This window comes from Molossus molossus, unplaced genomic scaffold, assembly GCF_014108415.1.
Source record: "Molossus molossus isolate mMolMol1 unplaced genomic scaffold, mMolMol1.p scaffold_m16_p_5, whole genome shotgun sequence".
Taxonomy (NCBI): domain Eukaryota; kingdom Metazoa; phylum Chordata; class Mammalia; order Chiroptera; family Molossidae; genus Molossus; species Molossus molossus.
Genome location: NW_023425388.1, coordinates 74,433,263 through 74,446,281, shown reverse-complemented (window position 1 = coordinate 74,446,281; position 13,019 = coordinate 74,433,263). Strand labels below are relative to the sequence as shown.

Genomic DNA, 13,019 nt, shown 5'->3' with positions numbered 1-13,019 from the left:
AAAAAAATTTGTGAGAGTGTCAAACTACTCAAGAAAAGTCTTGCATTTGTTTTCCTTTAGTCGAGACTGGAGCCAAAGTAGGAGGTGATGTAACGTAGGCCATAGCTTCTGCGTAACTAGTGCCAATACAGATGACTCAGCAGATGGCAAAGTGAGCAAGTACTGAGTATTGCCAGTCTTTCCCCTCAGTCCTGCCCTCTTTCCTTTGATGTGTTCATCATCTTCTTGCCTTTCCGTCCTTTCTGCAGTCTAGTTAGGAAAAGACTGGTTATATTCAAGATGGGCAGTCTTGTGTGATGGTTTAAGACGCAGACTTCGGAATTACATAAGCATGAATTTGAATCTTAGCTCTATGAATTTGGGATCATTGCTTCATCTCTCTAGGGCTTAGCTTCCTCATCTTTATTATGGAAACAATAATAAAATTACCTCAAGAAGATAGTATAAGAAAATGAGCCCATGCAAAGCATCTTGTACAACACCTATCTTAAGGGGCAGGAAATAGGAGAAGGATGTGGTCCTTGCAGTTAGGAATTCAGACCCCAAGGTTTTTAGTCCAATTGGCACGGGTTTTTCAGCATGCTCCAGCACCCAAGACCTTTGTGAGGTCTACCGACTAAGAATGAAAGTCAGGACAAATCCTGTGCATGGATAGTATGTCAGCAAGGGTTCATTGCACATCTGCTCTGTGATAGCACCAGGTGAGGTTTGGGGGAACTTCCCTGTAGACCTCTTAGGGTGTCAACAGGAAAGGATTTATAGGGTGGTATGTATGGACAGACTCTGCACATTTAACCTGTACAATGTATAGTGGCAGTCTGTGTTCATCATGACTGATTATAGATACTAGAGAAAAAAGAATTAACTAGAAAATAATAAGGAAAACTAGTAAGTTTTATAAAAAGGTTGATTAATAATACAGCACCCCCTTGACATGTTTAGGCTTTTGAGAAAAGCTACATTCCTAAATACCCCTATCTTTTTATAACTCAGAGGGTTGAGAATGATAAAGACACATTGAAAGATGAATACTGAACAGTTGCTAAACTCATTAACTAAATAGTTATCATGTTACAAAAACCTCCTAGGTCTTGATTCAGATTTGTGTCTGAACAAAATTACAAATTACTGGTTGTCATAACCTTTTTAAACTCACTCATGAATGGTTACAACCAGCAATGTTAAATCTATGAATGCCAAGGGTCTACTTTCATAATAAGAGACATTCACGTGAATAGCTTAGCCTTATGAGTATTTACCATGGAGAACAATAACAATTATGTATCTCATTAAACAAGTGCCTAATTAATGTTATAAATTTTGCTTGATTAGAACACAGCCTTTATAGTTGTTGCTCATGCAACATGGTCAGCTGCTCTCACAACTATTTTAAAAAGTGGAAAGGAAAATTGACCTTTGTTCATAATTTTAATAATGTTTTATAAATCCATTCAGAGAGGTACTTAATGGATAGGAATGTAATATCTTTTATGCCTCGAGGAATTTATACTTTGTGAATTATGTATGGTAGCCATTTTCTTCTGTCTTCCTTGGTGTGGTGAAATCATCTCTGGCTTTGGAATGCAGTCACTAGAGCACAAATAGGCAGTTGGATACTATAGCTGAGAAACTCCTGCATCAAAGACAATCTATCAACAATTTACTATCTACTTGTGTTGTGCCAGACTCTGGACTATCAGTGACTACTTTACCTCCACATGTATGCTCCTCCAAAATGCAATAACTATGGTAAAATGCAAAGGTATAATTTTTTAAAAACTCAACTTTATTGAGATATCAATGCTCTATTTTAAGTTTACAGTATGATAAGCTTTGCCATGTACACACTATCCCAATCAAGAACATTTCTAGCACCTGTAAAATTTCTTTTATACACCCTCCACCACCACCACCTCCCACACACACCTCCTGCTTCAGGCAACCATTAACGTGATTTCTATCACTATATATTAGTTATACCCTTTTAAAAGAACTTCACATAAAGGGAATCACAGTGTGTTCTTTTGTGTTCAATTTCTTTTGCTTTGCATAATGTTTTTGAGAATCATGTTGCACGAATAAATTTTTTTTATTGCTGAATAGTATCCCATTTTCTGAATATACTATAATTTGTTTATTCATTTATCTGTTAAGTAGTGCTTTGATTTAAGAATTTGGGAAATGAATAAAAATTTTCAGATTTCTTTTTTTTTTTTTTTTTGGTATTATCTTTGTCTGGTCCTGGTATTAGGGTGAAGCTAATCTCCTAAAAGGAGTTCCTAAGGGTAGTATTAGTCCTTTAAGTGTTTGATAGAATGTACCGGTGATTCCATCTGGGCCTGGAGTTTTTCTGTGGAAGGATTTTTAATTTTGTCTTTCAAGACATTTGTCCATTTTATCTATGTTGCCAAAATTAATTGGCATCAAATTGTTTGTTTGTTTTTTAATAAGAGTGAATGCTTGTCAGCCTTTATTATTTTATTTATTTATTTATTTATTTGGTACGTGCCCCTAGCAGGAACTGAACCGGGGACTCTCTGGTCCACAGGCCGATGGTCAACCGCTGAGCCAAACTGGCCAGGGCTCAAATTGTTTTTATAACATATTTTTTTGACCCTTCTAATAATTCATGTGAGAGCAATAGTAATGTTACCATTTTTGTTTTGATATCTGTTTGTATTTTTTCTTAATAGGGGTTTTCCAATTTTATTAATATTTTCAAAGAATCAACTTTTGGTTTCATTAATTTTGTTCAATGTCCATTTATTGATTGATTTTCACTCTGTTATTTCTTTCTTTCTACCTTTTTCAGACTTAATTTGATCTTCTTTCTTTACCTTTATAAAGAATACACTTACATCATTAATTTGAGATCTTCTGTTCTAATACAAACATTAAAGCTATAAATTTTTCTTTTCTTTCTTTCTTTTTTTTTTGGTATGTGCCCCTAGTGGAAACCGAACCCAGGACTCTCTGGTCCACAGGCCGACGTTCCAACCGCTGAGCCAAACCAACCAGGGCTACAAATTTTTCTTTAAGCACTCATTTTGTTTGAAATTCCACAAAGTTTGTTATGTTATGACTTCATTATAATTCAATTCAAAATATTTTCTAGCTTTTCCTGTTATTTCTTCTTTGACCATTGAGTTACCTGAAGTATGTTGTTAATTTACAAATACTTTGGAGTTTTCCAAATATGTTTTTGTTGTTGATTTCACATTAATTCCATTATGATTAAAATATATCTATAAGATTGCAATCCTTCGAAATATATTGAGACTTCTTTTATTTCCCAACATATGGTCTATCTTACTGAATATTCTATGTGCACAGAAACAAATGTAAATTCTGCTACTGTTGCGTGTAGTAGTCTATAAATGTCAATTAGGTCACAGTGGTTAACAGTGTTTTTCAAGTCTTCTTTGTACATAATGATTTTCAGTTTACATTTATACCAATTAGAGAGGAGTGTTAATTCCTACTATATTTGTGAATGCATCTATTTTCCTTTCAGTTCTGTCTGTTATTTGTATGTTTTTGTAGTCTCTTATTGGGTACATACACATTTAAGATTATTGACCAGCCAGTGGTTGAGCGTCAACCCATGGATCAAGAAGTCACCAGATTGATTCCCAGTTGGGGCACATGCCCAGGTTGTGGGCTCAATCCACATTGAGGATAAGCAGGAGGCAGGCAATTGATGTTTGTATCTCTCTCCCCCTTTCCCTTCCTCTCTCTCTAAAATATCAATAAAAAATATTTTTTAAAAATTATTTTGTTATGCCATCTTGATAAATTTGTCCTTTCATCATTATAAAGATTATTCTTTATCTTTCATAATTTTCCTTTCCCTGAAATCACTTTAATATTAATATAGCAGTTCCAGTTTTTAAAACATTTTTATTATTTATGTTTTCATGGTATACATTTTCCATCCTCTTAGTTTTAAGCTATCTATGTCTTTATATTTATATTGCATTTCACATAGATAACATCTAGTTGAGAATTGCCTTTTTTGCCCAGTCTCAGAAAGCCCTCCCGTTAGTTGCTATGTTTAGTGTATTCTTACTTAATACATTTACTGCTGTTTGGGCTTAAGTTTGTCATCTTATTACTTGTTTTCTGTTTCCCATCAGTTCTTTGTTCCTTTTTCCAGTCTTTTTCTGCCTTCTGTTAAATAAACTGAGTGTTTTTGGTATTTTTTTAAATCTCTTCTATTGAGTTATTAACTATACCTCTTTGTTTTTACTTTTTTAGTGATCTCTCTCGGGTTTAGCATGTGTACTTTTAACTTACCACTACTTTAATATAACATTATATTACTTTATGTATCATATAAGAACTTTAACAGACACTTACATTTCTTCCTTCCTTATTATTCTTCTACATTATGTTTATCCATGTTATAAACCCAACAATACATTCTTATTATTTTTGTTTTGGACTATAATGGATTTTTTTTAAACATTTAAAAAGTGATGAAGTTGCCCTGGCCGGTTTTGCTCAGTGGTTAGAGCATCAGCCTGCGGTCCGGAGAGACCCGGGTTCGGTTCCCGCTAAGGGCATGTACCTTGGTTGCAGTTTGTCCCTGGCCCTGGCTGGTCGTGCGGGTGGCAGCCACTCGATGTGTCCCTTTCACATCGATGTTTCTCTCTCTCTTCCTCTCTCTCCCTCCCACTCTACCTGAACAAAAAATGTCCTCGGGTGAGGATAAAAAAACAACAACAAAAACTGATGAAGTTGATGAAGTTTTGTTTGGAGTCAGTATTTTCAACCTGAAGAACTTTTCTGTTACATTATTTATGGTACCAGTCTGCTGGCAACTTTTCCTAGCTTTTGTTTGTCTGAAAATTTCTTTGTTTTACCTTTGTTTTTTAATATTTTTGTGGAATATATAACTCTAATTTGACTGTGTTGTTTCGTTCAGAGCTTTAAAGTTGTAGCCTCATTGTCTTCTGGCCTTCATTGTCTTCCTACTGAGGAGCCAGTGATAATTATCTTTGTTTCTCTGTACGTACTGTATCTTATTTTTTTCTCTGGCTGCAATTTAGATTTTTTTAATCATTGTTTTACAGCACTTTGGTTTTGAAATCATCTTATTAGGGACATGCAGTGACTTTTTCATTTCAGATATATTTTTCAGTTCTAGACATTCTCCTTGGTTCTTTTTCATAGTTTTCAATTCTCATATTCATATTTTCCTTTATACTGTTAAACATACTTGTAAGAGCTATTTTAAAGTTTTTGTCTCCTAATTCCATCATACATTTTCATAATTTGGGGGTTGGTTTCTCTTATTTTTCTTCTTGCCCTTTTTGTCATGTTTAGTACCTTTATATTAGATGCTAGACACTTGTTGGTTAGGGTAGTTCTAGCGGCTCTAGAACTGCTTTAGCCTTACTCCTAGTGTGACCCTGGCGTCTCTACTGAACGCCTCACATGTTCAGTGAGGACGCTCCTTCACTTCAGTACCCTATCCCACAGATTAGGGCCACCTCAGCTTGGCGGAATGCAGAGCTCTGACCCAAGCTCAGCAACACCCTGTGCTCTTCTTGGTTTTCTCCTCCCAAATCAGCAGACAGATCCGAGCTGTCAGGGGATTGCTGCGTGCGCGTGCGCGTGCGTATGTGCGCGAGTGCGCGCGTGTTTCCCATTCTCTGAGACCCCAGTGCTGTGCAGCACAATGTTCAGTATCTGAAAACTGTTGTTTCATGTATTTTTTTAAAATCAGTTTTCTAGTAATGTATGGCAGGAGGGCTAGCCTCGTGTTAGTTCTCCATCATGACTGGAGGCAGTAGTAAAAAGGTGTCATTTGTCAGCACAGGGAAAAAGCATTAGGGCAAGATATGCCGATAGGATGAAACCCTTTTAAAAGCTTTGTGGAGGCATAATTGGAAGAGCGTGTGTGCCAATAGATGCAGAGCATCTTGTAGAAGATAAACCAGGGAAATAATGTAGGTCATGGAGCAAGAACTCAGAGAAAATGGCTGGGGGTCCTGCAGCCCAGCAATTCCAGACACTTTTCTAGTGTCTGGAAAGGTAATTTCAATGTGAATCCTAGGTATTAACCTAAATCTCTGATGCACAGGGAAGAAAGAGACATGATTTCTCTGGTTACCAGTGAAATTGAGAGAATAACAAAAGAACAAATAGAAGCAAACTAAAATATAAAGAGTCATAAAAAGGTTGTATTATCTAGGATTCAGAGTTTCTTGACAGTCATAATGGGGGGCAGTATGTAATAATTTGCTCCATTTCTAAGAGAACCGGCCAAGATTTCAGGCAGAACCAAAGTAATTAAGTCTTATATGTATTATTCATACATTCTTCATATACTCTATACTCTGGGATTTTCTGGTTCTATAAGAAATAGTGACTCCACATTAAAATAGGTGGTTATGTCTGGTGTGGCAGCGGAAAGTACCCAGTGACGTGGTAGGGAAGCGTAGCAAATGCCAAACTGGGAAGGGGTCTTTAGAGGAAGCACCAGTCACACACTAGGTGTGAGGTTGTAGGATGCTTAGAATATCTTCATACACGGACTGAGAGAAGATGGATGGCCCTTCAGCAGATAATAAGCTCTAGGTATCTTGTTAAGCTTCAGTTTTGAGAGGTAAGTTAAGCACATTTTAGTATTTAGGAAGATGAAATTTTTTTTTTTATAATTTTTTAATTGATTTTAGAGAGGAAGGGAGAGGGAGAGAGAAATAAGAACATCAATGAAAGAGAACATTGATTGGCTGCCCTCTGGCATGCCCCCTACTGGGGATTTGGCCCACAACCTGGGCATGTGCCCTGACTGGGAATCAAACCAGCGACCTCTTGGTGCATGAGTCGACACTCAATCAGTGAGCCACACCAGCCAGGCCAAGAAGTTGAAGTTTTATAGGTATTATCTTTTTATTTCTCTCTTAAGATGAAATTATGAAACAAGATAGGAGAGCAAAAGAACTCCGATTTGGTGGTGGCAGTAATGGATCCAAATGGACTCTGTCAGCATTATTGTCGACCTCATGACCATAGCAACTTGAAATCTTGCTCTGTCATTACTGGAAATAAACCTCAACAGCTCTGAAAGCTCTGTTTTGAAAACAGGTTAAAATATAATACATAGTAAAAAGTGAAGGTTTGGGTTTATTTTTTGAGCCACAGAAGGTAAAATTTTTATTAAGATAACATATAATAAAACTTGAAAAACTAGTGTTGGTAGCACGTTGGAAGCCAGGAATGGAAGTCTGAGTGACTTCAGTAAATCAGGAAAGTGAATGTGGGTTGTGGCTCAGTAGCAATTGTTGTAAGGTAACGCACACATGTAAGTAGGGAAACTGGAATACGGATTAGAGATTCAGAGTAGCCCAAGGCTTCCTAGGGAAAAAGTGCAGGAACAATAGAAATATGCCACGAACCCATCAGTTAAGGTATTATAGATTAATTCAGTACCTATGTATTAAGCACCAAATGTGAGGTATTACACAAGACACTTTTCTCTCTACTGTGGTCAGTAACTTTTTAAAGAAATCAGAACATGCAACCTTTCATGTAGTTATGGACTAGCAGCAGAAAGAGAACACGTGTACCCCCCCACACACACACTGTTAGAATACATTATGTCCCTTAGGTATCTTGTGAGACATTGAATGGCCACACCATGTAGAGACCAGCATGCTTTTCCATAGCCCTTGATTCCTGGGGCAGGGTGTGGGGGCTGGGTGAGTGCATCTCTAGGCTGTATGGGGCTCCTGTCTATATAAATGATTTGATTAATTATTGCAGAACTAAAAATTCATCGGCTCATGTGAGGTGTAGTAATTTATGGATGAAGGTTTGCAATATCGGGTAGAGAAGAGGAACTTCAACAGTTGTTTGTGATCCGGTTGGTGCACGTGAGGACTGTTCGTAGTGTCCAGACACCATTTTCCCTGTTCAGGTCTAGGAACTCTTTTTCTTGTCCTTTATTGTCAGACATACCGCTTCTGGCTAATTTTATATCTCCTATTATGAGAAAAAGGTAGCAATGCTATTATTATTAGTCATAAAGCCATGGCTCTTTGAAATCTCTTTGTATTGAAACAGAATAGAATTCCCTTCCTCTCGAATTCCCTAGTACTATTAATACCATTTATATTGTTTCTCATGATGCTTTGCCACCCATTGTATCCTCCATGAATACTGGCTTCTCAGGAGGACTTAGGGTGCACTGTGTTTCTTTGGTAATGACCAAAATGCAGATCTTACCCAGAGTGTCAGGAAAGTGTGAATGGTAATTTATTATCTGGTCGTGTTAAATTTACCATTTGGAATTTTATAGCATAAACATAGAACAGCACATATTTTAACCAAGTCTTCACTTGAAATCTGGAGGTCGGAATCACTGTATTTCTGGAACGTGATCTCTCTGTGGGCTGCACCCCTGCTTCCCACACACGGCCACCAGCAGGAGCAAGGCACCTGCCCTTTCTGCAGAGAAGCTCTAAGTGCTCTGCCTCTGGGCACATTAATGCAGCAGGGATGGAGAATCATTCCTCAGTGACATGTATTAATGGAAGGGAAATAGCAACAGGGACAATCTAAAACAGCTAATAAATAAAACAAAATGCAAATTTTAATTTCAGGTATTTTTATTTTCCTTGGACCAGAACCAGCAACATAATTTGAGACTCAGGGAGAAAAGAAAATGCAGGACCCCTGTTTCAAAATTTAAAATGTCAAGATGGTAAGACTAGGTACCTAGATCAGGGCTGAGTGAGAGACTTGCCCTCATGAGACATGTTCTCCAGCCCCCTCCCAGATATGGCATGATGCAGAAGGGCATGCACTCCTGACCCCAGTCTTCCCTGTACTAGTACTCAGGCCCTTGCTAGGCACAGGGCAGCAGTAGTCACTGGACAGAGGCAAGGGGGGAAGGTATATGTGGGAGTGTTATCGGTGGAAGTGTGGGAGGGTGTCCACAAGTGCAAGTAGGGATCCCTTTCCCCACTGGGTGCTCAGGGTCAGGTTCTTACAACATCTGAAGAAAACAAATTTTCTGAGATTCGTACAGGAGGATGAATGATTTTTATTTGTGTGAAATTACATCCCTCGGCTTGCAAAATTTTATTTCTCTTAATCCAGTCCTGGGAAATGTGCACTTGGGGATTCAGTAGAGCTAGAAGCAAAGCCAGTGTCCAAAGTTTCTGTTCTGTGATGGAGCTGGGTCCAGTACAGTATCTGGCTAGTTCTAGTACATCAGTCTATTGTGTGGGCAAATGCTAGAGAGTGAGAGCCCCCACAGTCCAGGAATTGAGCGCAACACACCAAAAGGCAAGAGAGTAAACTCCCGTGTTCAGGAGTTTAAGTATCAAATCTTCCCATGCTTGCAGTAGCCATGCTTACTCTGGCCAGTGACCTGTTCCTAGGTGTGACTGACAGGCAAGCACCTTCCCTGTGTCACCCACACTTGACTGCACATCCATCTGAACTGCAACTTCCTGGCAGAGCTGCACAAATGACATACCTATAAAATGTGGCCTTCCCTTTGCTTCTTTCCAGTTATTTATAACTGGGTGTATTATAACAGTATCGGGGGGGAGAAATTGGGCACCAGAGTGAGTGAGTGATGGCCAAGCAGCAGGTAGCGGGATGCCCTTGAGCTGAAGCTACAAGTCCCTGAAGTATGCTCTATTATCCCATTAGATCACTTACAATACACATTCACAATGAAATTGAGAAATCTAAGATGGCAACCACAGAGCCTTAAACCCCAAAGTAGGACCCTTTTGAGCACTAGGTCCTGTGTGACTAGTGACCCCGCCATGACACGGGCCCTGCCTTGGACTTTTGCATGCTCTGACTATGAACTGGTCGTGTGGAAAGCACACTAGAATCGTGCAGAATATGAGAAGGGGGATGAATTTGTCATAGCTAATTTATAATGTGGATAACCCTGAAATGGGATGTCAAGAATTGATAGTTTAGAATTCAGCACATTCATTAACTGTTGACTTCTTCCTGTTACAGAACCACAGGCGAGGTTGTGGGGGTGGAGGACAATGGCCAAGAATGGCTCGCTGTTTACTGGCTTGAAAGATACTGACGTTAGGAACAGGAAACAAATGCATTGAGATGAGTGCTCTCATAGAGGTATAAACAAGAACAGGAAAACAGGGCCTACAGAAATTAGCTTTGGTGGGCAATGTGGAAAAGCCCTGTAGGGGAAAGAAAAATGACTAGTCAGGCCAAGATGGATGGGTAGTATTTCCGTGACCAGAGATTAAGGGGCAGCATATTGATAGATATCCCACATGCTAGACATACAGGCATTCTTTTGTTATATTTGTTGAACATCTATTTTCCAGGCACTGAGACAGAAGGAGGCAATGTAAGAATATAGGATTAGGCATCAAACAAATCCATGTTTGACTCACGGTCTACCTCTTTCCAGCTGTGTGACTGGAGACAACTTACTTAACCTCTCTGGGCTTTAGTTTTAGTTGTCTGTAAAATATTGGTTTTGTAGAATTATTATAAAGATTCATTGAACTGATGTTCATAGAATATTCCAGTCAGCACCCCCACTCTAGTGAAGGAGACAAGCAAATTCACAGACAACTGTGAAGGCCCAGAATGGAGAGTTGTCATCTCTGCCTGAGGGTTTAGTGCTAGGCTCCCAGGAAGAGGTGAGATGTGACCGGGGGCTGAAGGGTAAGTGTATGTTCATAAGCCAAAGGGCAGCTGAGAAAGAGCCTTCCTAAGGTTTGAAAACCATGAGAGCCCTTTATAATCTGTGTGGGCAGAGAGGACACAGGGCATAACAGCAGGAAGTAAAGGTTGACCATATAAATTGTCCATTGATAAAGACAAAAAATGACCTTTCATTAGCTACTTTTAGCAATTCAAAATAGCGGACTGTTCGCCGAGGAAAGTCGCGAGACCTGCTCTGAGTCCTCCTTGAAGTCAGATGTCAACAGGCTGGCCTGGGATCTTCGGCAGCAGGTGTTCTGTCTGTCTTCTTCCTTCCAGAAGGATTCTGGAGCCAGGAGAGAAAGAGAGAAACTCTCAAGAAATGTTGTTTTTTCCATCTTCATCTGGAATATTTTGCTTAGTTGGCAGAAATTTCACAAGACATGATTGGCTCTTTTAAAAACAAGAGTCTTGGTTGATCTGTTTCCCGTGTGCTTGGTGCTTTAAAGAGCGTGCCTTTTTCTCTCCTCTTCCTCCAGACTGAACACTTGCCTTTGCAAACTCACTTCAAGGGAAGACAGGATGGTGGTCCCCAGCGCTCTGTGAGTAACGCAGTCTTGTTGCTGCGGTCAGCCCTGGTGCAGCCGGTGGCCACCGTGTTATTAAAACATCATTTGATTTCTATGAAATTTTATTTTACTTACCTCTCTGATATCTAAGCATCAGCAGTATCATTTTGTAAATTCCTTGAGCTTGCTTATCCCTCTTAGAAGTAATGAAATTTTATGGAACCAATCACCACCAGTGAGCGTCAGACGGTTCATTTTATAGTGTCAGCTGTGTAAGGAAGGGAGGAAGGTCAAGACGAGAGAATATTTTTGATAGTGTTTCTCATTCTCATTGTATTGGGCATATGGTCAAATCCCAATTCATTTTTCTGTGTGTCTCCCCTAACTCCCCAGTGCTGAATCCTGAGGTTTCTTTTGGGTTTTGGGGTGGTTTTTTGTGTGTGTGTGTGTGTTTGTTTATTTTTGGTTGCTTAATTTCATTCTCTATATATCTCATGCAGTCATTCCAGGCTTGAGCCATGCTGAGGGACCCCTGAAGTTCATAGTCTTGTTTTTCTCTGGTTTACGTTAACTGATGCTAATCCAAATCTCAAAACCTGAAACTGACCATATCCCCACTCATCAGGTACAGTTTTCTGTGTAGGAGATGCCACCAGTCTTGTTCAGGTCCTGAAAGCAGCAAAGGACTAGAAAATGAAAATCGGTTGAACTTTACCTTGCCGTGCAATAGTTTGTGAGATAAGGAATCGGGGACACAGACTGTAATGAATTCTGTTCTTTCTTGTTTTTACCAAAGTGCTAGAAAAATGCAAACAGCTGTTCTGCTAATATTAGCAATGTTTGAATTTTTAGAATGGACTGAATAGCAGGAGATTCGACTATGAAGACGAGAACCCAGTGGGGGAAGACAGAGTCGAGCAGATGCACCCTCTTTACAATCAGCTGTGCTACCAAGACCGGAGCCCTGGCAAACATCCGAGCCACGATCCCGAGAGAGCCTACGTCAACCCGCGAGAGCACTACGTGTGACGCCCTGTTTCCAGTGGGTGTGCTACCAAATGTTATTCTTGGACTGGGGAGAGAAACCAAGGTCAATAGTTAATATTTTGCTCTCTCTCATATAAAACAACTCCCCTTAAGTATCGGAAGTCTTGGTGAGTGATGGAGCCCGTGGTGAATTTCTTTCCTCCGGTGAGTGTTTCCTCACCAGCTGTGTGTGAACCTGACTGTAGCTCTGTGTGTTCCTGGGACGATGGTGTTGAACTAGTAACATTAGGTTCATTTAAAAGCAGCGCATCTGCCTGGGATGCCAGCAGATATGTTCCAGAAAAAGAGGCCCCAGCTTGGAGTTTCAAGCGCGCTGGGTCTTAGGCAGGCCTGAGTTCTTCTGGAACTCAAATGGGCAGAAAAAGGAGTTCTCACTCCATTTTACTAATGACTTAGTCTGGCTTTGGCTTTCCCTGACAGGCGTGATGTGATCACAATACCTGTGTTCAAATTATAGGCCTGAGGAAAGAGGCAAAATGTGTTCTTTATCCAAAACAACAACAAGAGGCAGTTTAAACCTCCAGCTCGTGCGATGCTGTGATATATGTTCCTTACGGGTCGCCAGGGTCCTGAGGGATACGTGTTTCCTGCCTGGTTGGCATATCTGCCCGGTCTTGACTAGCAGAGTGCTGACCGGGGTCCCTCTCGTGCTGTCACTGTTCCCACAGTTCTGTCCTTTGCTGGCCAGATTAGCCCGTTTCTCACCTAGTGGTTTCTAAAGGCCCCTGCTGAAGGTGAACAGCC

General features: G+C 39.9%; 1 protein-coding gene across 1 annotated transcript in view; it reads left to right on the top strand.

Annotated features, from left to right (window-relative positions):
- NECTIN3 (nectin cell adhesion molecule 3) overlaps positions 1-12,776 on the top strand; it is a 115,302-nt gene extending 102,526 nt beyond the window's left edge. The window contains exons 8-9 of the mRNA XM_036243006.1: positions 11,199-11,261; positions 12,081-12,776. Of these exons, the coding sequence (XP_036098899.1) occupies positions 11,199-11,261; positions 12,081-12,257 (240 nt within the window). The 3' untranslated portion in view covers positions 12,258-12,776. The remainder of the gene's footprint in view (positions 1-11,198; positions 11,262-12,080) is intronic.
- Positions 12,777-13,019: the final 243 nt, after the last annotated feature.